This window comes from Haemaphysalis longicornis, unplaced genomic scaffold (genome assembly GCF_048455015.1).
Source record: "Haemaphysalis longicornis isolate Haplotype H1 unplaced genomic scaffold, Haemaphysalis longicornis Haplotype H1 scaffold_5, whole genome shotgun sequence".
NCBI classification, from domain to species: Eukaryota; Metazoa; Arthropoda; class Arachnida; order Ixodida; family Ixodidae; genus Haemaphysalis; species Haemaphysalis longicornis.
The window spans coordinates 31990186-32016500 of record NW_027526385.1 but is presented as its reverse complement, the minus strand read 5'-3'; the positions used below and the strand labels follow the sequence as shown (position 1 = coordinate 32016500).

General features: G+C 44.5%; 1 protein-coding gene across 1 annotated transcript; it reads right to left on the bottom strand.

The window, feature by feature from the left end:
* Nucleotides 1-1724: 1724 nt before the first annotated feature.
* Nucleotides 1725-15450, bottom strand: LOC144138036 (plancitoxin-1-like). The gene is made up of 7 exons (XM_077670090.1): nucleotides 15241-15450; nucleotides 14011-14209; nucleotides 11837-11915; nucleotides 9185-9349; nucleotides 5426-5623; nucleotides 2808-3058; nucleotides 1725-1905 (listed from the first exon to the last, which is right to left on the bottom strand). Exons 1-7 carry the CDS (start codon nucleotides 15351-15353, stop codon nucleotides 1795-1797), a joined length of 1116 nt encoding a protein of 371 aa, XP_077526216.1. The 5' UTR covers nucleotides 15354-15450; the 3' UTR covers nucleotides 1725-1794.
* Nucleotides 15451-26315: the final 10865 nt, after the last annotated feature.

Below are 26315 nucleotides of genomic sequence, written 5' to 3'. Positions count from 1 at the left end.
CACACGTGGAGACCGGTATACCCGATGGTTGTTTTCTATTCAGCGTCTGCTGAAGGGGGAGGTCGCTTTTTGCAGGCGACACACGAAACAAGAGTGAGGGAGAGGCAGCAAGAGAGGTAACGCGATAGTCGAGCGTACCGACCTCCTTCTCAACCTTCGAAAGACGTTCCTCTCCGTTTTCTTTTTGCCGACGCACGGCCGGGATAGAGCGGTGTTGTTCGCCGCACTAAAGTGGCTTTTACCCGAGGAACCATCCACTTGTGGAAAATAAACTGAAACTGAACTGAACTGAATTCGGCCGTGACCGACGCTACGACGTTCGCGACGCCGCCCCGGCAAATCCAACGTAACGGCTGGCAGAGACTCTGTTTTCACTCTTTGTAGAGCCACGTGTGTGAATTCAAGTAAAGCCGCATGGGAAGTCGTTGTGGGTGTCGTTTACAGTTTCGTTGTGGGTGTCGTTTACAGTGGGTGTCGTTTACAGTCCAACCACCTTCACAGCACGAATTGGAGCAATTTTTTTTTATTTTACACTACCTTATAAACATCGCGATACTCGTTTTGTTCACGCACATAGTTTTGTGATTGCGTTTCATTTGTCCATGACGATACATGTTTCTCAAAGCACAAAAGCTTTACCAACCATACCCGGCCAGCTAAATCTTTTTTTGTTTTTCGAGGAAGGCTGCCTTGTCACGGTTATATTGGAACTTTCACTGTGTTGATGCTATCTGCTTGAGCGTATTGGTTTGCGTAATTTCTTCTCTTTAATATTCTCCTTCTTGCTTCTTTCCCTTACCTTTAATTCTAAACCGCCTCAAATCCACAGCCCGTGTTGTAAAATGTGCGTAGAAATTTGTGCGTTGACTTCAGTTTGTGCTGCATTCTTCTGTTGATCTTTACTGTACTCGAACTGATGATTGTAGCACAAGACATCCTCAACACCTGTGTTTCCTAGGTGGCCCTTGCAATTTTAAGTTAAGCTTCTATAGCTTTAATGTGGGGCGATGGCTGTTGTAACACTTTTTTGATAAATTGCACCACCTTCTAATGCCTCTCCCGTAGCCAAAAACCAGTTCTCTCTAAAATGTTTCAGGTACCCTCGACATAACAATAAGTACAACCATTGTCAGCCTTTCTGCAGCGGAACTTTTATTAAGACTTGTTGGTATTACATATACTGCCCCATCACGTGGATTTGGAGAGGGACATTGTGCGGCGCCTTTCTCACGATCTCAAAATCTTTTAGCAATGTAACTGGTTCGTTTTTTAAAAGCATCGTTGACGTTTACATGCCTTTTTAAAACTTTGCGTGACCGCTTAGGCCCAGCTATTTTTACGCATATGCTCAATGTTAGCTCGCAATGCTAACTCCATGTGAAGCAGTCGTTCAAAGGGTAACAGACAACCCTTTCTGTCCACGTCATTGCAAACATCGCTTGTCACCCGCATTCGTCGGAAGGAATAAAAGGTGAAAAGGAACGTTTGCTATGCGGCCTTGCAGCAGAAAATTAACTAACTTCAATTCGTGACAATGAAATCGCAGCCTATTGTAATACAACAGAGTAATCGTGAGACTACATGGCGGGTAGCATTTCGCCCAAAAGCAGCTGCCATTCACGCTGTAAGCGACCTTTTTTCTTTAGCAGTAAAGTAAAAATGTAACCTCAATATTCGGATCGATAAATTATTTCCCCTTATTTTCTTGGTAACAAAATTGTACAAAAGTTTTTAAACCACTTTATTTTTCCTTCACATCGAACCTACTGCATTCACTCTGTCACCCACGTGTTGCTACGCCTGAATTGGGCAGTCTTCGAAATCAGTGACGGTTCTCAGTAGCAGCTTGTGAAGCAGGGCGTTCTTGAAGCACAGTGTCTCTCCTCCTCTTCGGTACTGCGAGTTCTGGAAATGTGGAAATCAGGTGTTGTCAAACCGATTTTCATTCATATATTGTGTTAAGTAAGTATTTGTATTTCTGCAGGTAAAATCATTGTTGCCTACAAAACAAAACATTGTTTATAGCACAACCTAATACGTGACTGGTACGTGTAAGGGACAAGCCGGACGGCCAGAACGTATCCCTCCTTTGCTTTTTTTTTTTTGCCGCGTTTTGCTCAGAGACTTCAACAAATATTAAACCGGTTGATTGAATAGGCTGGCCTAAAAATACCAAATGATGTTTATGTTCAACAAAAATCCGTATAATTGACCCAAGACAATAACCTGGAGCAAAAAAACTTGTCGGCGTTACAAGCATCCTTAGAGCTGCTGTGACACGAATCCAGGCGGTTATCGTGCAAAACCCACATCTACACCTATGTGTCACTCGGGCTGAACTGACCAACTTGCGCGTCAAAAGAACAGAGGGAGTGTGTTCCACGCGAACCAGCAGATGGAGTTAGTGGTGATGCTTCCGGGCGACTAGGTTTGTCAGTCACGCCACACGGCGTAGCGGTACAGGGTTAAACACCAAATCTTTACGTTGCAACCTTTGTTGGCTGTGACGTTATATAGATATTACGCAGCTATACCTTGTTCTTCCTATTTATCCATCTCCCTCTTGAGCCGTATTCAGGCCGCCACCATAAATTGGAGCTGAAGGTTGGCTGGGCTTCTCCATTGGATACACGTGCGCGGTTAACATTTGCACAGAATGTGGTATTCTTTATTCTTTAAAATGTACATGACCACCCGCAACTCCATTTCTCGACGATTTTGCAAGTGGTAAGGTGAAAACGTTAGAAAATATTCTAAGCATTGTAAGGGGTATACCTGTAGGACTATAGAAATACCTGTCTACCTACCATTCGGTTCAGTGTTCCAACGCACACAAATCCTTTGGCCGTTTCTGAAGAGATGGCCCACTTGCTGTGGTCTTCCGAGTTCTTAACGTCGATCTGCTCTTGCTTGCCCAGCTTAAAGCTTAGCTTCTCAATGTTGGTCACGGTGTAAGTGTCGTTGCAGTCAGCTGGCGCCTTTCCGCCATTCCCATTACGCCACGTGGAGGCCAGCAAGTTGGAGTGCAGGCTGTTGGCGACCTGGCCCGAGTAGACGTCTACGGGTTTCGGAAATAAATGAGAGAAAAACCACCTGCCCTCAGCTGAATAACATCCATAATATCAACAGGACCTTAATGGCTGCATTAGGTAATAGGTTGAAGCATTGGGGTCACATTACATTCACACTACATTCACATTACATTCACAGTCTTACATTCACACATCAAAAGCGGCTCTAATTGATAGTAAAGTTTATTGCACAAACGTTTAAACGGCGTTCAGTCCAGAAGTCTGTGAAATTTTTTTACCCGTGACAATGGATGCGGAGAAAGATCGTTGTGGTAGGTTGGAAAACTGACATCTTCGATTTAAATCGTGTTCGTTATTCTTTTGGTAGGATAGAAACCATGGTTCCGCAAGCATGATGAATTGTTCACGATGCTAAAAGCCACTAGTCCAGCGTTTAGCAACATACAGTGGCAGATATTGTAAGTCGGTCTGAAAATTTTTCTACGGCCTGAAATAATGTGCCATTCATTCGACGCGCACAGTTTTGACATTGGCTGTGCTCGACAAGCCGGTTAAAAGTATCTGGCTTCTCTGTATTTACCACAAGGAAATTGGAATTTGCCATTCAGCTTTTTCGGTACATTTGGTGTGTTGCGTTTCCTGTGGTTCCTGAAACTCTACATCTATTCGATACACCACTTTTGTTTTGGCCTAGTCGTGGGGGGCCCTTTTCCAACCAGCGAAAAAAAACGTGCAGAATAATAGGTATTTCAATATTTATGTAAAAGGCTGTGATAAAGATCTTAGGTGCGCCAACAATGCTTTTTTTGCGTAATTCCGACTGCTGCAATAGGCTGAACGTGCATCTTGGCACGCTACCTTAAATGCGGGATTTAGAACATTAACCATTGCATCTCGCCTCTGTCAAATTGTATGTATTCCGGCCAAACTGGTAGATTTTTTACAGACGGGCTTTTCAAACGCCGTGGCAATGTAAAAAATTAAGTTGCGAAACAGCAGAATCTAAATAACTAAAATGGAGCTGTAACATACACACTGTGTACATTTGCCAGAAAAAGTGTTCCGTTCGAGGGCCGATAAAAAGTGCGTACATTCGTAGATGGGTAAGTTATAAGGCACTGATGTGTAGAGTTGCTAATTTTAAAAACAAATCACCAAACACTCTACCAAATGAACCCGTATTTAGCTGAGTGGACTTTCTCCTTTTTCTACCCTCAATGTTTATCTTTTCCTTAGCTATCGTACACCCGCGACGGGAATCTTCGAGGTTATGGCGTATACAGTTGAGCGTAAAATTTAAAGTCGATTTTTCAAGGCGAAGGCGCTTCGTATTGCTTCATTAGGTGTAGCGGCGCTCAGTGATGCACTATAGAATGCGACGCGCTTCAAATTCTCCTCACTAGAGCGCTGCTAAATTGTTGCCGTTGCTGTTTCCTACAGCAGCTCGTTCTTGCCGCTGGGCGCTGCTCTCTTATTTATGATTTATTTATTTACACAATACTGCAGGCCCAATGAAGTACCCAAGCAGGAGGGACATAACTACAAACGATGTACTATGAACAGCAGAAGTTCAAAGAAAATGAAAAGCGCGAAGATTAAGAATATCATTCAAACAACGTATAAGAAATAAATTTAACACATTAGTAATACAGGTCAAAATATATACACCCCCAACGCGCATCTTTAAAGTTGGGGCATATACGGTCATGCAAAACTTATCTTCTCTGAAATTAATGGCTGGTAGTGCCATCCGGCTGTTTTATCTTGGACTCTTTGTAGCGCTACTGCGTGATTTTGTACTACCAACATGCATAAACCGACTGCGTAAAGATGGTACGTTTTCGATTACTTCTGGGCCACTTTGACTGCTTTAGCTAACAGCTGAAAACGTTTAGCTTATTTCACGTGTTTTCTAAAGGTTAGACTTTTTATAAGAGGTTAAAATTTAGGGGAATAAAGATTTTCGAGATTGACAATATACTTAGAGAAAAAAGTATTGGATAATAATGTGTGTATGCAGGTGTCGTTCTCTTTCAGAACCGGGTTTGTACCTTGTGGTAAACTTTTTCTATGATGGAAGATTGTCACCATCAAGAATTTTTGCGGGACCTTATTTTCCTGAAATTGAGGGTATGCAAAAAAATTTAATTAACTTACAGAGAAGAGGCTGAATGCAAGCTACTGAACCTGTATTTCGTTGCAGTGTGGGCTGCGCTGCAGCTAAATGAGTAAAGACCATAGCAAAGTTGTTTGTGGGGCGAGCACTGGAGCTTTACATATTTGAAAGTCACAATCTCACGAGCACAGCCTGGAAATGAATGGCGATTTGGTGTGATTGCGTGATAGTAACGCGAAAACACAGCATGTAGAAGGGGAAAGTGTATTGCACAAACCTTTGTTATAGCGCCCGTGCTTTGCGAAGCTGATATAGGCGTTGTGGCCTACGTCCTTGAGTGTAGCTGTCAACACCCAGGGAGCTACACGGATAAACTTCCGGGCCAAGAGAAGGTTGAGAGAAGGGTGGGACTTCTTTACTGAGGCGGGTGCATAGCTGTCGTAGATGTTTGGATATTGAAGTCTAAGGTGTGTCGCTGCAAGCGCAATGCAAAACGATTATCACTGCAGAATAACAGACACTACCTCTGGTATGTTTAACTGTAATGTCACCTTTAGAGATACAAAAAATAAGCTCATTTCCTGGGTTACCGCAGTAGGCAACAAATGTGATATAACACGGCCATTCTCATTGCAAAATGGGTAGAAAGGTTTCAAACATTTACTAAACATGCATTCTTAACGACCCAAGAAATGCGGAGAAATCTCAATGGTTGAAAACTTGTGCTTCCCAAGGCGAAAATATCGCCATCATGAGTGGCCATGCAAAATTTCAATCCCAGCATTTCTCAAAGCGTAGACGTCAGATGGGTACGTCGAGCCGTATGCAGAATCTAGCAAAGAGATTCGTCAATTCCATAACAGTCATTCAAAAGCATTGCTTTAAGGCTTTCAGCAGTAAACCCTGTAAATAAGCAGTTCAGCGCTCGAGCTCTGAAAATTATTCACTTCAGCGTAACTACTGTGCTTTTCATAGTGCTATAGACATTTCGTTGGTGCGTGGAAGTTTACATTAGGTCTTAGGCAAATTACCATTAAAGAAAGCATGGTTTTTCGCGACTTAGTGCCTGAAGACTTAGTCCCTTAACGAAGCACTAAAGGCTGAACGAAATTTCGTTTTAACTGAAAAGCTATCTCGGCTTTTGTTCGACGAGAAGCGGTGCGTTATTTGCTGAGAAAGAAGCAAACAAAGCTGGCATTTCTCTCACCAGCTTCGCTTTCATTTTTTTGTGACGTTGCCACTGCGTCACAAAATGGGAGCACAGCCCCGGTGCGGTCTGGAGCGGGAACGCTGGCATCGGCATATTTTACGCAACCAAGCCATGGCCGCCTACGCCAATGTGTCTCTGGTGTTTCATACTTTCTACCCATTAAATAAGAACTGCGTTTAGATGCTTCTGCTGCTGGCGTTGCCACGGAGCCCAGACCCCATCTAGCCGGCTGCGACCATGGAGAATTGATTTTGAAGCACGAAGTGCCCTTCTGAACATCAAGCGTGGCGTTGCAGGCTTCCGGCTGGCACCGTTGAGGAGGGCGCCTTCACTTCACTTTTTCTCGCGATCACCACCATCTCGTATTATCTTCTCTTGCGCGGCACGAAAATAGCGTGCAATAAACACCTTTCACATCATCCGTGTCCAGTAGTTGTCGTTGTACACGCTCTCCCCGGTTCAAACATAACAAGGGCGAGCGACACACGCTTTACAGACTATCAACGGTGGCTCGAGGCAAACGGAAAAGCACAAGGGCGGGTCGGTCAGCTATCCACTTGCCGTAAATTCATTCCGCGGGGCGATTATTTTCGAACCGGGCGTGCTTTATCGATAGTAACGTTTTACATAAAGCGTTACTCCTTCTACTGCTCCCCCGCTCCGTCGCGCATGGAGAACCGGTAATAGGAAGTTCCGGCGGCTCGCTTAACCACCTGTGGTGCATCTTTTTCATTTTGCCGCTTTTACTGATCACACTTTAGCTGCTGCCTGCCGGGTGTATTGCTTGCAGAAGCTCCGTCGCTCATCGTCATAGCTTCACTGCGCACCAATGCTTTTCGGAAACGGAATTTAAACCGTAATGGCTGTATAAATAGTGAGGGAGGAAGCCTGCCTCTCAGAATTTTAAAAGCAGTAGTCTGTGTTTTTTAAATGCGATGAGCTCACGGAAAGCTTTTTTTACGTTTTTGTCACGTGCTCGACCTCTCAGGAACTGTTTATTTCCCAACAACTCCTGTTCATGCTTCTCCAATGAGCTTTCGCCGTTCACCACTTTCGTGACTTTACCAACCATAGTATCCAAAAGCGTTCCGAGCGTCGTCCGCTGTTTCCTCCTTTCTAGAATTTTCTGCTTTATTAAAAAACTGCTTGGCCAACTTCTATTCACCCTTTAATGTCCCTTTGGACATTTTATACTGGTCGGCAAATATTATCCTTTGAAATTTTTGTTTGGTTTTATAAAAAAACAATTGTTTTACAAGAACTGGTAGTACCAGCAATTGGTAACAGCCAATTATAACGCCAAATGAAAGATCCCTTTCAACAATAATAGGATGTTGGCAGCCCCCTAGGAAAAAATAAACTCAGAAAGCAATTTTACTCGGACGGAGTATCGTTACCGCGCAGATAACTGATTACTCAAGGATACGCAAATGTTATATACAGTAACTCCTGTTAAGACTACTTGGTTGACACAAACTCTCGCTTATGTGATAAAGTTCGTTTGGTTCCCATAGACCCCATTCAAAACAAATCTGCTTAAGGTGAACAGCCTTGCACGCACTTTTAGATCAAGATGGGCAACTTTCGGGGTGACCACCACAGCTAGTGATTCTGCGTAGTGCACATGGCAGCCTTGTCGGGGTGCGGCGGGGAATTCACGGGACCAGAGAGAAAGAAAAGTAACCGAAAACTACAGCGAGAAGCGAATTAATGCAACGGAGAAAGGGAGCGAACGAGAAAAAATACTCGGAGATAAAGCTACCATTTCTCCCTCCCTTCAACCTGTGTATCCAGCGGCAAAGCAAAGAAAAAAATAGCGAGGACGAGTTTTGTGCACACTCTGGTCTAGACGAGAGAGGCGCAAAACTAGGAGGATAAATAAAGTAAAAAAAAGCGATGACGGAGCCTGTCTGCTCGCGAACGTAACAGCTCTCTTGACCGCTGCCGTTTTTCAGCGGCAGCAGGTGAGCTCGCCTCGGTTCGCGTCGCGAGTCCCATCGCGTCCCCGCCGAGAAAGCGAGGAGTTGCCTCTTTGTCTCGGCATCGTTGTCGCTTGAGGTAGCGGGTGTACTCTCTCCGTGCCTTATTGGAATGGATACAACTTGGTAAGAGCACGTGGAGACAGTCTTCTATCAAGCTGCAAATAATCTCTGTCACCGCTTAGACTGTATAAAACTAAGAAAGAGCACTTGAAGACAGTGTTGTATTAGGCTGCGCAAAGAAATGTTTTTTGTTGCCTTTTTCCTTCATTGTAGGTATACTACACTCACCCTCTTGCAGCAAGATATTTACATGCACCAGGGGCAAGATGCCTATTCCTTTATTGGGAAGGCTTCTGTGCGGACGAACTTCGGAAACGACAAAAAATTATCATGGTCCTTTCGAGATTGTCTTAAGGGGAGTTCACAGTACTTTAAGTGATGCCACAAGCAAACATATTCTACGCTAGAAGAAAGCAGGTGCTCCTGTTATGCTAATGACGTGCATTGTCCTATTTTAAATTTTGTATTTTCTCTTCTCTATTTTTTCCATTTTGATTGTCTATTTTTTATTTAAAGTTTATTTCTTTGTTCATTTTCACGTTTATTTTCCCACGTGTTAGTTGAGTTATTTTGAAACGATGGCTGCATTAGGCCATGATTGTTGCTATGCTGGGATGCCAGAAAATACCATGGACTCTTAAGAACTGGCTTTAACAGCGCCACGTATATATATCAGCAATATTTCCTTCGTACGCCCGAACACATACACACCCTTTCCGGGCGGATGACGAACATCGTTATGCCCTTCACGATTTTAAGCCTGGCAACACTGTTTTCAACTCACCTATTGTTTCCAGCTGACTTGAAGGCAACGTCACGCACAGCATTACCTGGCCAAACTCGCGCCCGCTCTGCGGGTAAACATAGACGCCCTTGTGAAGCATTTCCGGAAACTTCGGCACGCTGTGGATTAACCACACACCCGTTTCTTCGTCAAACATTATCAGCCCTGCAAAAATTTAAGAACATGGTGGTGTCCTAATAACGAAGTGTGCTGCTAAGGCTACAATTTACGACAGCTGAAGTAATCAGGGTTCTATTGAGCTTGAGTAATATTGCGATGAGAGGTCCATGACATGACATGCCGGATGACCCGAGAGCGGATTTCAATACTAGAACTACAACAGAAGCGGGAAAAAAAGCAACCGCTTGGCCTCCTTGGTACATTGCTTTATCACGCAGTCTCTGGATATTCAAAACATACTTTTTTTTGCTTCCAAAACAGTGTACAGTTTGGAAGTGGACATCTGGGATACATGTAGAGTTGGTTGCAGTAATTAGTGGTACAAAGTCAAGTTTTTCTTTTTCGCCATTAGGTCACTATACAGGTATTAGAAGTCAATTTCCCTAAATAGAGTAGGGATGTGCTGCGGTGGTAACTCGGCCCACTAAAACATACGGCATGAGGTGTACTTTAATGCTGACGGGTAAATATGTGTTTGATAGCCCCTATGTGGCCATAAACGTTTTATGATTTCTTTTTAGAGATCGCAATAATTCCCACTTCTAAATAGCATAACATATAAAAACCATAGGGTTTTTATCGACAAAAGTTTGTATGGAGTGAAATGGGGACACATTTACATGCGAACAGATCGATTTCCTCGCCGAGCATGGATTAATGTGCTTAAGCATGCTTTATGGGTGTATCCTATCAAAAATAAAAGGATTTCGTTTTTCCTGTATCCGGCTAGCATGCGAAAATGTTTACCTAATGCTAGTCCTAATCAATGTCAAAGTGGTGCTTTTCTGGCAAAAAACACCTTTGGGAAAAATTAGCATAATCAGAAAGCCCAGCTAGGGTCACGAAATATGCCAAAGTACGCTATTGCGATTTCTTCATTCACAGTTTTGCATACGCGGTTTACTTGCTTACTTTGACCAATGACATTTCACTAGCCAGCACTGAAATAGTCCACTCGAGGTCGTTATTGGTATCCTCTTCCAAGGGAATGACGGCAGTAGCAAGAAATCAGCGTAGTTTTCTGTGGACTGGTGCGTGCGTAGTATTGGGATTTAACTAGATAATTTGAAGTTTTAGAATGAAGCTCACAAAGAAATGTTTTTGTACGAGAAACCAATAAGTACAGCTGGCTCGAGAGAGAAATGCATAAAGTGCAAAGAGAACATAAAGTGCGAAGACAATTTACGTGCAAAGTATTAAGAAATTAATACAATAGAGCGCCAGCAGCTAAACCGCCAAATTTCAGCCCGTCGTATTAACGGTAAAACTAAATTACAGTCAAGACCAAACTGAATTGTCCCGTCGGAGAGGCGCTCAAATTGCATAACATCTTGAAGCAAGAGCATAAAAGAGATCTCAGTCGTCTTTTTGTGTTTTTTCTTGCTGGTGATCTACGCGGATAAAAAAGTTTTTGTCTCATCTTAATTTACGCTTTCACCTTTAGTAGTGGCACGCACTGCATTCACTAGATCACGACAGCAGCTTTGTTCACTGCTGGTTTGAAAACGGTGACAACAAAACTGCATTGTTTGTAAACAATACATTTATAGTAGCGTTGCTTTTTGGCAATTTAAAATCAAAAAGATTTGGCTTAAGATTTATCGCTCAAATGATGTCCAATTACGAAAGCCTCATTTCTCTGTGGATCGTACTGAACAAAGTTTCTACAGAGAGAAAGACTCGATCAGCGCAAAGGCCTGTGCGCGCATACTTTGTTTTTCGCCAAACACATATCTTGGTTTTTTTTACCGATTCAAACCCTTCGTTGGCCATAATTTTCAAACTGCTTCCCCATACTTCTCGTGAACCCAGTTTGTGACACTCTGACAACTCCAACCGAGACCAACCGCAAACAAATCTCACAACATGCTGCGTACTCCGCCTCCAGTCCAGCGGCGTGAAGCTTTCGGTGCTTCTTGGAGAACCCGTAATCACCCTTCTTATCACTGTAACCAGCGGCGGCAAGAGTTTATCGACCGTTTAAATACTTGCTGCCGCCAGCATTATCTCTTCATTTACGATTGAAGGGTGCAAGGGTCCATATGGGTCCATAAGGCTTCGCCTAGAAGGTGCTTGGTTAGGTGTAATGCTGAATGTAGCTACGTTACACTGGGTGACCAATCTCAGGTGCAAGAAGGCTAGATTTTGGCGCAGGGCTTTACACTCGTGCTAAATTCCGCGATCCTCTCTTCAGCCTGTTTTGCCCCGCTGCTTCTTAACACTACGCAGAACCTGATTTCCTTTGATAGGTGCTGCTTTGTTTCGCAAGCAACAAATTAATTAACGCTGACCAGGATAAGATAATCTACGTTGTTGTAAACTCACAACTGATAACGCTTGCCTACTATACGCTTTTTACGGCATAGTGCCGTTAGAATTTCAAGTACAACACTGTAATCATAGATTACGATGGCCGGATATTTGCTGCGGCAATATGACGCGGCCGGGAAGCGTATCAAAAGAGATAAGCACCTTTTGTGTGCCCATTGCTTGTCTTCTTATCTTCCGGATGATATGGAGGCTGGTCATTGTACACTGCGTACGTCAGGTTCTGAAAGAGTAAAAGATTTTACCTCTACATCCACCAGGCTTGATGTTACTTGAATGTGGGTCTTTTTGAATTGGTGCCGTCTTTCGTCTTCGCAGTGCGATTAGTAATATTTAGAATGGTAACTTGACAGCACTTTCTGGTCCTCTCTTTTTGAACCGAGAGTACTGAAAACATTCGGTCCCAGGGGCCGAAAAGCCTGCAGCAGGCTACTGAAGGCATTATTTTTCAGCAGAGCAGGACCTGGCGGCCTTAGCGTAGCATTTCACCGCCTCTCGTTAATGTCGGTTTCTGTGAGAAATAGATGTTTCGCTTTTCCTTAGGTTCATTGTATGTTTTGGGTTTAACGAAAAATAACCCGTCCACATTGTAATAACAGAACTGCTAAAACCCGTGCCTCAATTGGTTTCGTCGATTTTTTTCCTTTTGCAACGGGAGGGGCGGAAATCGCTTGTATTCTTTAGTGGACAGCAATGGGCGTTTCAGGATAAACATGATGGTTATGATTGGGCGAGCGTTGTGTTTTATGCCAGTTAATTTTCTAACAGGACGATCGTGAGTGCTTTTTTGTTTAGTATAAGTAAACAACAATTCAGGGCCACGAGCGTTTCCTAATAGGTGCTAACCACCGTATGGCTACATTAAATAAGAGGTGTTCGCTATCAATACTCGTTGTAATTTCTAGGAGGAATAACGAAGGCTCCTTGGGGCTAGAAGCATTAGTTTGTTTCCACCTGCCTTTCAAGCAAGATGGCAACGGGGATGCTGTTAAAGTGCCGGCTGATACCCAGGCTCTTCTGTTATCAACGTTCAATGTGAAATATTGTTCGTGGTTAATGCCGTCTTGTGTTGTAAAAATGGGATGTTTTCTAGGATTAGGGATCCTACTTGTAAATTTAAGTGATTACTGCGCCGGCCTCTCGAGTGAAGGACCCCATGGCTATTATTGAGCTTTGTACTTTAGTATTTCCATGGCAATGCTTTAGTGGGGGCCTTATGCATGCCGGGGGAGCGTTGCTGTGAATTTTTTGGTATTTACCTTTACCTTACCAGTTGCCATTGGGAGAATAGTTTCATAAGCAGTCCCTCCACGTCTCCTGTCGATTCATTGATAGTCTTGCCTAACAGAAGAATCCAGCTATTGCCGATAAGGAAGCCGAAGCACAGGAAATGAAGATAATCTCAGTAAAGAACAAGTTGCTGATGACCATTGGTAGGAGTATAATAGATAAAAAAAGCAAAACTAAGCAAATTCGTTCGAATGGTAGTTGAAACTTTTCTAAACATGGCCTTATCCGCCAATTGCGCCATTACAGCTTCAGTATACAACTAACTCATCCACCATTTCTTACATTTTTTTAATATTTAGCAACCTCCACACATCATTTTACGTAGAAAGCATTCCCAGAATAAAAAAGCGCATTTTCATTTTATCAGTCGGAGGTCTGTTGTCAGCGGGCAAAACAAAACAAGCTCTGCACGAGCTGGTGTCGAATTTGCGTCATTTAGGTAGTAAAGCGAACGCTTTACCGACCATACGCCGCCGACTGCTGGATTCTTATAATAAATGCGTTGGATGGGGTGCTCTTGAGAAATGCAGTGTGCATACGCTGTGGTGTCAACCCGCTCTCTACATTTCCCAAGTGGAAAGGTGTGAAACATATATAAAAATAGAATAGGGATTGGCTTGATATATGTGTAAAGAACTAAATTTGTCGCGACCAATGGCGGGCTCCCAGACATTGGTACACACCCGTTGGTATGTGTTGACCGACCATTTATAAACTGACAAAACAGTTCAATTGTTCACGTCAGTCAATAAGTTCAATTAACCAGTTCTTCCATCATTTACATACCTACCTAACAAGGGTCACATACCACGTTGGACATGCCCGCAATGGGAAAATGACTGACTTGCTATAAGCAGGAATGCATTTCTCATAATTCCTATGTGCCGTGTGTTTGTTTTGCGCAACTAAATGATCTGCCGTTTTTACTGGCTATTTAAACCACGCTACATTGAAGTTTCCGATAAACACCGAACGATGTATTCGTTCTTTTATGGGGGATAGTTCAGGCTGAACGTCTGCAACCTTACCGTGGGCTTTTTTGCTGCAGTCAGAGGAGCAATTGTGTTGGCGACCGCGCCGTCGCTTTGAAAAATGTTCTTCGGTGAGAGCGTCCAATACGCTGCAGAAGAGGGCGTGTTGGAGTCAACGTAGACATACTCTTCGCCTTTGGGAAATCTCACTTTGTCCTTGTTTTGTGCACCTCTCGGAAGCTTGTAGATAAAGAACCTGTTGGCGCCACAAAAGACAAATGTAGTGAACTTCGGGTTGAAAGAAATTCTGCTGAAAATATTCTCCGCATTTCAACCAACCATCAAAAGGTTCCATGAGAGAATACTGATGCAAAGGGATATTACAAAAAATAAAAACTTGTCAACTATTTTACGCTGCTAATACCGAATGACGTATTCGAGCTGACTACTGTAATACAAGGTCTGTGTTTGTCTAAACTTCATAACTGAATGGCGCCTTTTTTTTCATAGAGCTGGCGAACATGAGAAACACCACAGAGATGCGATTTTGATGCGATACGTCCTGCAGTTCTTATTTCCTATGCAGGGACGGACCTCTGCACAAGCATTGTGTTAAAACGTGAGCGCTTCTGGATCCTCGTTTTTAGTTGGAAAATTTTTGGCCTAAGCCCCCTGAGTTCCGAAACCTTCATTAAAATAAACCTCCATGAAAGTGATGGGTACTCTCAGGGGCGTTTTCGCAGTGCTTTGTTTCCTTGATTGCCGCTAAACATTCCTCACCATAATGGCATGTAGAGACTGGTTTCTCTGCATAATGTCACCAATTCAGGGATTTTTACACACACCCTCAACATCCCCAAACACCCCAAAGGACGGTTTGGACATCACCCGACCCCCCCCCCCCCCCCCACCAAAAAAAAAAGATTTCACAACCACGGGCACCCCGCGCACGGATTTATACACCCCACCCCAACAGGCCACCAGCACCCGCCGTCCCCCCCATGAGGATTTCGACACCTCCACACAAAATAGGAATTCTGGATAAACCCCTGCACCAAAGGCTGCCAAAACGTATAATCTGAAGCCGAGAATACACTTTTTTAAACCCCGAACAACATGATGCACGTATCCTAGTCGTCTGCAGAGAGTTGTATTCGAACACTTGCAATAATAACACAAAGTACCCACGGAGCTACAAATGTTGGTTTCCTGCCAATTTGTCAGAACAAATCCGAATATGGGCGAAGTGGGTGCATCCTTGCAAATGCGAAAAGACATGTCGCTCACCAGTCTACGTTCTTGTTTTGGTCGTCCTTGCATGAGGTGCCAGCGTTGGCTACAGATACCAAAACACTAAGCAATAGGCAGAGAATGGCAAAGCTGATTAAACGTCCAACCATTTTTGCACAAAAATTTTCGCCGAATATTTAGCCTGCCCTCTTTCCGACCTGCTCGTATCACTTCTAACCTTCGCCCAATGTATCTGTGGAGAATTGAGCATATCGCTGGGGAATTATATAGGCCTCAGATAGAAATTTCTGTCTTGTGTGAGCTGATAAGCCCTTAAGATAGCTTTGTTTCGGTTACCATTATCAGTCCATTCCTAGATTAGATAGTGTGTTAGGAACCGGCGTAAGTACCGTCCAAAATTAAATGGCTTAAATCGATAGCTTTGTTCGAGTCAGGTATCTGAGTATCTTTTTAAAGCAGAATGATTGTGTAAAAATCCTGCAGTGCACTGCTGTCATACTACACTGTTGCGCCGGTTTGTAGAAGTATTTATTCAAAATGTACAGAAATACGAATACGTATGTATGCGACACTTAGGCATTGTTTAAGGTCCCAGGGTTGGGTCAATAACTCAGTCTGTCTCCATAATGGTGCAGTGTCAGAACCTTCGACACAGTTTTAATTTTCAAATTTATTGTTTTAGTCCAACAGCTGCGGGTTTCTATCCGTCTCCGGAAATACTAAGAACCTAACATTATACCATCAGCCAAACACGGATTCACAATATATAGATGTACGTCTTGTGGGGTAATGGCAATACCTAAGGACGTGCACTCACCGTTACGTAAGTATAAAATAGCGGGTGCGGTATTTCTTTACCTAAAAGACGCCTCATACTTCATAACGCAATCGATTCACTTAAAAAATGAACATTTTGGGTTTTATGAACACACCTCAATTTTTTTTCCTATTTTTTCGACAATCGCAAACAGTATGTCTCGGTTTCCGATGTTGCGTTGTCACACTTGGAGGTTCCTACAGGTATTCTCTAGGGTTCGGTTCAAGGTCCCCTGCTCTTTTTCGTGTAGGTTAATGGCCCTCCTTTGTATTTACTTCATCCAAGGACCTAATGCTTGCGGATGACACCCTAATTATTGTTTTTGGAACGTCAGTGCTAGGTTGAAATTTTGCGGTTATTTATGAGTTGTTTGCGCTTATCCAAAATTGTTTACAGAGCGTACGTTAACACTAAAGTGTTTGAAAACAAAGTACGTTCTTGTTCGTTCCCGACATCAGGGATTTGATGCTGCCCCCATTAAAAATATATTTATTTGCTTGAAGTTCTATCCACCAAATATTTTGGAGCTTCTCTGGACTTCCATGCGAACTAGAAAGTGCACATTCCAAGGATATCCTGTGCACACGCATTATCCTGCTTCGCCGTCTAAAGATGTAGAATGTATTTTAGTATTTCAGTTTTTAATGTAATTCACTGGCTCCTTGTCACTTGACTCATTGTTGTGAATATTAGGCATTTATGTATCAAAATGATTTAGATCTGATAATTGGTCCTCAAAAAGGAGCCTTACGTATAATGACTCTTTCTAACTGTTATGTTGCAGCTATGTATTTTTTTCTCACCTTCGAAAATTCCCGTTCCTGCTTGCCCATGACATGAAGGTCTCGATGATTGCCAAGAACATTATTCGCTATTGGCATCATTTTTGGACAAATTGGTTTGTGCTACATAGTAGGAATGCTGGAAATGCTGGCAACGTAAATTTTAACTGACCTGTAACACGAAATACTATTGGTTAACGGCTACTGCAATATTACGTAGCAATCGCTGGGAACAGTTTACCCATGAAAAAAAAGTTGCTGATAACTTTGTTACGCTACAACGGTAATACTTATCTAATATTATTGAAGTTGGTGTATTTAAGTTCATTTTTGTGCATTGTATGTATGTAATACCTTTCGACTTATCTGAACAATTTTCGCTGTTGTATTTTATATTTATGTTGTAAAGATCCGCTGTAAACCGAACAGTTTGTGTGGTGTAATTTTTGAAGAATTGGCGATGAATAAAATCTTCAGTTTATATGCACAATCAAGGAGTCTAGAGCGTTCAAATAAATGGCGCTTCTTACTAATACAACAAACTCCCGTTAAAACAAACGGGAAGGGTCCGTGGAAATTTGTTCATTTTATCGGAAATTCTTCTTATGCACGCGCATTTTTCACTGCGCACGTTAGAGAAGAGCAAAAATGTTGTTCGTCGTGGTAATAAAATGTGTCTTAACCGAGTTCCTCTTACTTGGTTATAGCGCACTTTTACTGGGACATTTGTTAATTTTGAATGCTTCGTTTTTCACATCAGCGTACATTTATTTCCGTAATATATACATTTCGAATAATGGATTTCTACATTTCTAATATTGGACTATTACCGCACCAATATGGATATACAATGGTGGATATCCACTATATCTCACTCCATTCCATAAGAGGCTGATGGCCCACAGGTCCGTTCTTGTAGGACTTAACCGCTCTCTATACTTTAAACACTAATAGACAGGAGCCTGCCGATTTTATCACGGAACAAAAAATTTCAAAAGCATTTCCGGCTCCCTAAAAGAAATGCCGACCTAGGCGGGAAGTAACGAGAGAGGCACACTAGACAAGCGGGAATCTTTCAACGCTTGTCTTCACGGTCCGTTTCAACGTATCGTACAGGTTCTCGGTCTTTGCTTTTCTAAGTTTAGATATGCACTACGGATCCCAAAATAAGATTTGGGACCAAATAACAAATTCTACAAAGTTGACGTAACGCTTACCATAAAACACCAAGCTTTCTCATGACTTTACACAAAGCAAAATCTTTCTTTGTTTCCAAAAAAAAAAGGCAAGCCTGCTAAGCAAAATCCGGTAAATTGTGTAAACGTGCACAGCGTTGAGATCATACAGTGCCTATTTAGGACAATCGGAAAATAATTTCTACTGCTGCTAACTACCAGGGCATCAAAATGAATTTTGCATTTGCGGCGAGAAGCTTGACATACGACCATGCCGTTTGGGATCAAAACTTTGGAGAGTGAGTTTACTCACCGAACTAATTTGTCTGTTGTCTAGCTAATTAGCAGCTGCGGTGCATATCTGCCGAATTTCCTGGGGTGTTATTCGCCACCTGAAAACGCAAACCAAACACATGTCGGCCAGGATACCTAAATTTGATTGCTGAAGTTCAACTAACCATTGAGTGAAAACACTCCCGGCCGCGGCGGCCGCTTTTCTGGTGGAGGCGAAAAGAAAAAAATCGGCGCACGTTAAAGATCTCCTGGTGGTCAAAATTAATCCACAGCACCCCACTACGGCGCGCCTCATCACCTTCGTTGCGTCGGCGCATTAAACCCTACAATCAATCAATTTGGTTAAAAAATTTCAAATACCATCAATAATTTCTTCAAGCAATTGTGCTTGCTGAGTAACAAAGAACACGTTAGATATTCAGGCTGCACCCCATAGATAATGGGAGTTTAGTTGAGCGGTATCTGCAACGAAAATGCTCTCCTCAGTCGAACGACGGCGAGTTTTAACCGAAGCTTTCTCGCATGGATCCTTTGGTTGGCCAATACCACAGAACGAAGAAGAAAACGTGGCGCAAACTAGACATGGACGAAGGAAACAAGGTAAGACATATATTTGGCGCCTGCATATGTATTACCTCGTTTCCTTCGTCCACGTGTAGTTTTCGCCACGTTTTCTTATTCCTTACAATCTCTACCAACTAGCTCAGCAACAAGTTTTGTTAATCTACACAGCGAGTATGTGCTACTCTGGAGGTAGCCACCACTCCACCAGAATACCCAGAGCAACTTTTAAGTGCGCACTCACAGCCTTAGCGTTTGGATTTGGAGTGTATGGCACGAATCCGCACCTGCTGCTTGGCGCTCGCTTCGGCCATGTCGACATGGAGCAATCGAATAGACACCGGATTCATAATGCGAGGGACCCAGCTTCGATTCCGGTCAGAAGAAGCATTTTAAATGCGGAGAATTTCTTAGGCTCGACTGGTCCTGCGTCCTTGATGGCGGCGCCGTCACACGCTCACTGCGCATGCGCAAGTCTCCTACTTACACCCATAGCTCCGCCATACTACACTATAAAAAAAAGAACTAGTTAACGGCGCCCGGTTTTGATCCCACGACTATCTGGCCGCAACGGGAGATACGCGGTGCTCTTCCCACTACGCTACAAATCCGGGACAGGAGCAAGTGCTATGAACGCGCCTTATGTCCTTGACTCATTCAAACTACGTCAAGAAGCTACTGATACAACGAAGGCACGCGAAGCTGAACGTCAACGGAAACGACGAACTGAAACCTTTAGAGGGGGATGCTGAATTTCCCGTGGGAAAGCTGTGGCGGCAAGCACCACGCGCCTTGCAGCTCTACCAGCCCCGTCCGCAGCGCCTCTGATGCTGATTGTGGCAGGATGCCCCTAGGGATTGGCCAACCAAAGAATCCATCACGAGATAGGTTCGCGTTCAACCACCGTCGTCATCTTCCCGTAGGGGAACCGCCGAAGAAAAAGAACGAGAGGGCAAAGCTGCGAAGAGGAGGGCGTGTACATTGCTCTCAGCCGGTGCACCAACGTCAACAACCTTTACCTCACCAAAGCTGACGGAGACTACCGATTCTACCACAGAGACAACATGGACGAGAACATGATGGACGAGTTTCGGCGCCTCGAGAACCACCGCCTACTCACCGTAACACAACAGCACTTGCGTGCCTTTGCCACCGGTGTGGACCCGGACGCGGAATTCCCTCTGGCGCTAGTAAAAACCAGATCACTCAACATAGCGGCAACACAATGGAACCACACGGAACCGCAACGATGCTTCGCATCCTCATCAGGGTTCCCCACGGGAAGATGGTGTAATTTTTTAGTGTGCAACCACTTTGGCGGCTGCTGCTGGGGTTTCGCGGCAGCGTTGTAACCGAGCGAACTATGAGAAGAGAGAACACTGCAAGAATACGGAGGAGGAGAGTTTCGCGAAATCGTGTGGGGAACGTCAATTTCCCGTAGTAGCAGGAGGCGCTCCTCCGAAAGTCTGAGAGGTAAGGCCATTGCCAAGCCCGCGCCATGCACGTGCGGGAAAACCGCCCTCGGGGTCAGGTTACGCCCGAGAAAGAAACGCAAAATCAGGCATCCACAAAAGCAAGCCACTTGTTCTTCGAAGTTCTGTGAGCTTCACGTTCATCGCTCCTTCAAGTCCTTCGTTCCCGTCATCGTTGCGTGGTCATTCGAACCACGTGACATTTGCGCGGGAGGTTAAATCACGATTTACAGTATGATCACGGCCGACGCGCTACGAGATAGCAGCAGAGTAGTGCGAGCCGCCATGCCTCCGCTGATCACACGATCACTCGCGGAGAGGCAGCGTAAATACGCCTTCACCAAGAAGACTGCAGTTTGCGCTGCGCACAAATTTCGCATTAGGTAGTTTAGTAATCGCCAGTGTTCTTTGTTTTCCATTTCCCCCACGATCATTCATCTTCCTCGACAGAGAACGTTGTCTTTCCTTCAAGGCGTATTGGCGCCCAACGGGATCAGTGAGGACACTAAAGCTTTGCTTTATTAAACATCACAATTTCAAAGAAAGCCTCTTCAGGAGTGCGCTAGCACATGGGCACGACTGTTTCCCAAAAAGTGGCAGATTTTTTTCTTTTTTATGTTGGAAAATACGCGGGTGGCTGCAGGCAGCCCAGATTTCACATTGTGCCTGCAATAACGCGCAGCAATGGCTAGTGATAAATTTGTTCGTCCCGGCCGCCCTAACTCTAAAACGTTACTTTCACGATCTCCCATGGCAATCTCTATGTGTGTGCAGTGAAAATGCCGTAGTAGTGAAAGTACACACGTCCAAATAGTAACTGATAAAGATGTGCTTCGCAGAACCCCTATCTTGATATCATTGCTTACGCAGGTCTCGTACGACAATCTTCCGCTATGTATACGCTTCCAATGCCCCAGCATGAAAGACACGGACGCTTATCCTGCACGATTCGTTTTTTTTGCGTGAGCGGCACAATGAAAGCACGTGATAACAACGGGGACACCCTGCCAGTGGCACATCAATCTTAGTACGCTTACCGGCGCCTATCAAAATTGATACGCGATAACAATTCGAGCATGTGATAACGTCCGTGACACTCGTCAGTCTGTAAGAAAAAGCGCCTACCCTTGATGGATACGGCGAAATGTAAATGCGATTAGGGACGGGATTGATGACATTTTTGCGGCAACGTCACGTATACCTAAATCAGCACTTTCGGCCCATTAAATCAGCAATCGAATCGCGTGTGTAAAACAATAGTCTTTAAAAGTCTGATCTGGCAACTTTCGCCCACGTTACAAACTTCACGTGCCTTGCATGACAGCATAAAATGTAGTGCAACAAGTACAGAGTTTCCAATGAACGTTTGGTTTTTTGCGCACTAATCCGGGAATGTTGATTGATTTGATTGCAGGGTTTTAATTCACCGACGCAACGCAGGCGATGAGGCGCGCCGTAGTTGAGGGGTGGAGGGGTCCGGATTTATTTTGACCACCTGGGAATCTTTAACGTGGGCCGAAATCTCGTAAACACGGGCGTTTTAGCTTTTCGCCTCCAACACGGGAATGTTCCGCTGTGTGTATTATTTGTTATATTGATTGATTGATACAGAAGCGATGAAGCGCGCCGAAGTGGAGGGAGTCGGATTAGTTTCGACTACTTGGGGAACTTTTATGTTTGCCAAAATATCGAACACACTGGCGTTTTCGCTTTTAGCCTCCATAAAAAAAGAGGCCGCCGCGGCCGGGAATCGAACCCACGTGCATATGCTTAGCAGCTCAAAGCCTTAGACACTGACCCACCGTGGGGGCTAATCCGTTTTATTTCACCCAAACTGCTACTCGAACAAGACTACACCATTTATATAGATTTTACGCAGGCAGCAACCATCACGCCATTATTACCTTTAGACCAGTTTGTCTGCGGCAAGACCACAAGAAAACATACATTAAGTCTGACGCAGGTTCAGAGTAATGTCGCTAATAAAACAATCCCAAAAGCCGTTTCCAAAGAAACTTCGGCTTTGTTGGAAAAGATGTGGCGCTAAAGCGAATTTCCCGGTTTTTAACGTGCGTATTCTTTCTGGTTAGATTTTTCTTAATATTGTTTTAAACCTATTTTTCACTCTCCTAAAAATGATTGGGATTACTGAGCATTGCCAAAGCTAGATTCCCACGATAATACAGCGTACCGGCTTCATTTGGCGTGGTATATAAAAACTGGTATTTTTGCCGCCCACAATGAGCTACAGAAGGCGGGCTCGAGTGTCATCAACGGTGATTGGAGGAAGGTATAACCTTATAAACCACTCCAAGTCTTAAACTCATTCCACCAAATATTTGCAAAAAAATTGTCGGCACACAGTCAAAACATTCGTTGCAATTTTATCGTAGCCCTCAGCTGTTTTAAGTTTTGTTGAATCTCGCCGCGAAACTTCACTTAACTGGAAAGCACACCTTTTCTGCAATCGAGCACGACCGAACAAAACAGTTGCGGCACTTTGCCGTTTCCAGTGCTGATAAAGTAATCGTCAATGACATGACCTGCGAAATTTAAGCCCAGTGCCAAAGAAGTACAAAATCAAGAACAGTTTCGCCCTGAGCCAGTTCTTATATACTTGAGGAAAACGAAAAATCCCAGCCTTTGCAGACGCGTAGGCAACGAAGAAAGAAGTGTGACGCAAGCGGTTACAACGCTCTGCAGTTTTCGTTTCGTTGCTTTAATCAGATCATTGGCTGGTTCAGCGCTTGGTGCAAACGCTTTTTTTTTGTTCATCCCCAATGCGCTCATCAAATGGCCTCACTCTATGTGCATGTGTTAATTACAAAGCTCCTGCTTCAACACGTTTCAATGTGCACAGAAAACAAACGTCGTCTGAGCAAACAACTCCTTTCTTAAATAATCAATGAATCAATCTATCATGTTTATTTACGTGCCCAAGAACAGCCAAAGCCGTGAGTGATGGCGCACGGAAAGTAATAATAATAGGAATATTAATAATAAGAGTAATGCTAATAGGATGATGATGATGATCGTAGCTCTTTACTGCGGCAAGGCAATATGTAGAACAGTAAACGAGCCAGTTAACGCTAGACCTAAGAATACCAGGATGCCACCTTTCCCAGTCGATTCCACTCTTGTTTTTACTTTTCCTATCGCCTAGATGTTCTCACTGCCCTACAGCGCTTGCAAAAATTAGCTCTGTTTTGAGTAAAACAGATTCTTGAAGGTTAATTAATACAGCCATGCGGGTCGAAATGTGTGCAATAAAGGCAGTTTGTTTTGTGCCCTTCACCTCGGAGTATAATGAAATGAATTGTGAAACGAATATACACAGTTTAAAATCTTTGTATGGAACAAGTAAAATACGCGTGTATAAAACGAATGTACACATTTCAAGCGTGTATATTCTTAAATCACCAAAACTTTCAAAATTATGCAGGACTCGTTGAAAAGAACTTTCGCGGCGCGTCACGAGAAATTCGCAGTGCAAAAATAAAAAAAAAAATGTGGGGCACCTCTATTTAGCCTTTGTTATAGGCGGTGGCGTGAAATTGTTAAACAGAAGACTTCTGAATTTTAATTAAGGGAACTGGAAAGTACTTTTCTGAGAGTAGCGCTCCCTTCTACCATGCCCATTTAATGTCATGTTGATAGTATGGCTGGGCAGTTAAGGGGGTTCGTATTCACAAACATATTAGGGTGCAGCCCTTTGGCGGCCGTCTCTGGGCTGAGCCGGTTGTTGGCGTAACCAAGGGAACGATGGCCTGGACCGACGAGGGAAAGAAAAAAATCACACATCTCCACGCCGTAAACGATGCCGAGAGTGCTAAGCACTGGGACGCAAGTTGTGTATTGCCTCTGTGATGAGCGTCATCGTTCGTGCGTGCTGATGCACTCTGAGTTTTAAATGATTTTTAGGTGCAGTGAATGCATTGTAAATGACAAGCGCCACACGAAAGACACTTCGCACCCTCGGCATCATTCACGGCGTGGAGATGTTGGAGTTGATTCGCCCGAATTGGGCTGAATTGACACGAATTATCCCGCATTAAGTGCATTAATGAATGGACTAACGTGTGCGCAGTGTATATAAACAGTGTTTTATTGGCGGTGTTTGTGGTACGTTGTGACGAGTACCGGGTTGCGTTTCCCCTTCACGATCACTCCCTTGTGATAGGTGAAGTGCAGAGACAGGGGTTCTTCGACCGGGGCTAGATTGCAGTTGGCAAAGACGAGGCCATGCTTTATCTAACACTATGGACGAGGCCTATGCACGTTCCCCTGATGGTCGTCGGTTCATTCCGGAAAACGCTTCTATACGCACTGCGCCGCAGCGCCCTTGTGTGTAGCTCGCTGTAGTCACTGTAGTTTCAACGGTAATTGCAACTGCTCTTTTTCCGCGAATTATCGTTGACAGTTTATGGTTTTTGCTTTGTTTTTTTGCGTTTTGTACCCTTGAAAATTTGCGCTCTTTTCTACTGCAGTTTTCAGCGTTCTCGCCAGATGGCGCGCAAATGGTACTACACTGTGCGCCGCTCTCGATAGATGGCGCGCGGATGGTACTAACTACAAACACGGCGTACATACACGGCATACACGGCTAACTACAGGCAACAGGACGAAACTTGTGTATGCTGCGGCACGGACCGGGAAACCGTAGGGCATATTTTCATAGACTGCGCAGAGATACGACCGCGACGGGGCGATGGGGAAGCGACGTTGACGGAGGCTGTGGAATTTGGTGTGAGGGGGAGCCTCAACTTCAGGGCCATGGAGGCGACGAAGAGGCGGCTGGAGTGGTGGTGAACGAAAAGTAGGGAAGAGAGTGGGACGTAGGATGAGTAATATACCGAAATAGAATCAGAAGGGGGAGGCGAACAGGAGTGCAAGGGCAGGAAGGAGGGGGGGGGGGTAGAGATGGGAGTTTAAAAGCCGCCCGCATCTTCCCACGGGGGGAACTCGAGTAAATGCGTCGCATCTACTCGAGTCAAGCAAACCGTCACGTCAAGCGTAAGCCATGCAAAGACGCCCTTGACTGAATTCCGAACGCGCGCTCCGCCGCTTATATACGTTGAGGGGACTGCGTAAGCCGGTCCCAGTCGACGACGTTGGCGTACTTGTAAAGCGGCGTGGACTCTAGGTGTTTGAGCCAACCGCGGATGTTGCTTGGCCGGAGAACGGCACACCGGTTATATGCGCAGCGCGCCCGAAGGAGAGGAAACCGCGGAAGAGAGAGTACTGCACATGCGCCGGCCCAAGCGCGTCTGCCCCGGCTATGACGCAACGTGCCGCGGCTATGACGCAACACAATCCAACACAATCCACTTTAATCCAATCCAATCCAATCCAATCCAAGCCAAGCCAAGCCAATCCAATCCAAGCCAATCCAATCGAATCCAATCCAATGCCCCTCGCGAGAGATGTGTTCGCTTTCGCCTCGACACGACGCGCATGCGCAGTGAGCGTGCGGACTACGGACGCCAACGCGGGTGACATCGTGAGTTACTGAAATGTTCTGCATTAAAAATGGGGGACGGAGGGGGTAACCCATTAGGTTAGTGAAGGGTAGGGCAAACAAGTAGAATAACCAAGGCAAGTCGGTTGGTGACAACCAACGTCCCGATGCAAAGGGAGGGCCTCTAATCATCATCATCGTCATCATCATCATGATCATGGCTTGCCGCATTATGCACTCGTACGCCGGAGAACGCACGGATTACAGACATTGTGAGGTTTTAAGGTGCTTCGCACCTAAAAGTGAACGATGAAAGAAAGCAAAGGAGGAGAGCGTCACGAAATTGGGAGGAGAGGCCGGTTCACCATGGCGGCGCGAGCCAGCGCTCTTCAAAAGTATGCAGAGGGGAGGCGAGGGGTAGTATGCTGTGCCCTCACGAGGTGCTCGACGTCGCGACGCTGGGGCAAAAATCTGAGGGGGGCGTGTCCGTGACTATGATGTGCGACGGAGTTCGCGGTCCCATCCTGAGACTCACATCGCCCCACCATCGCC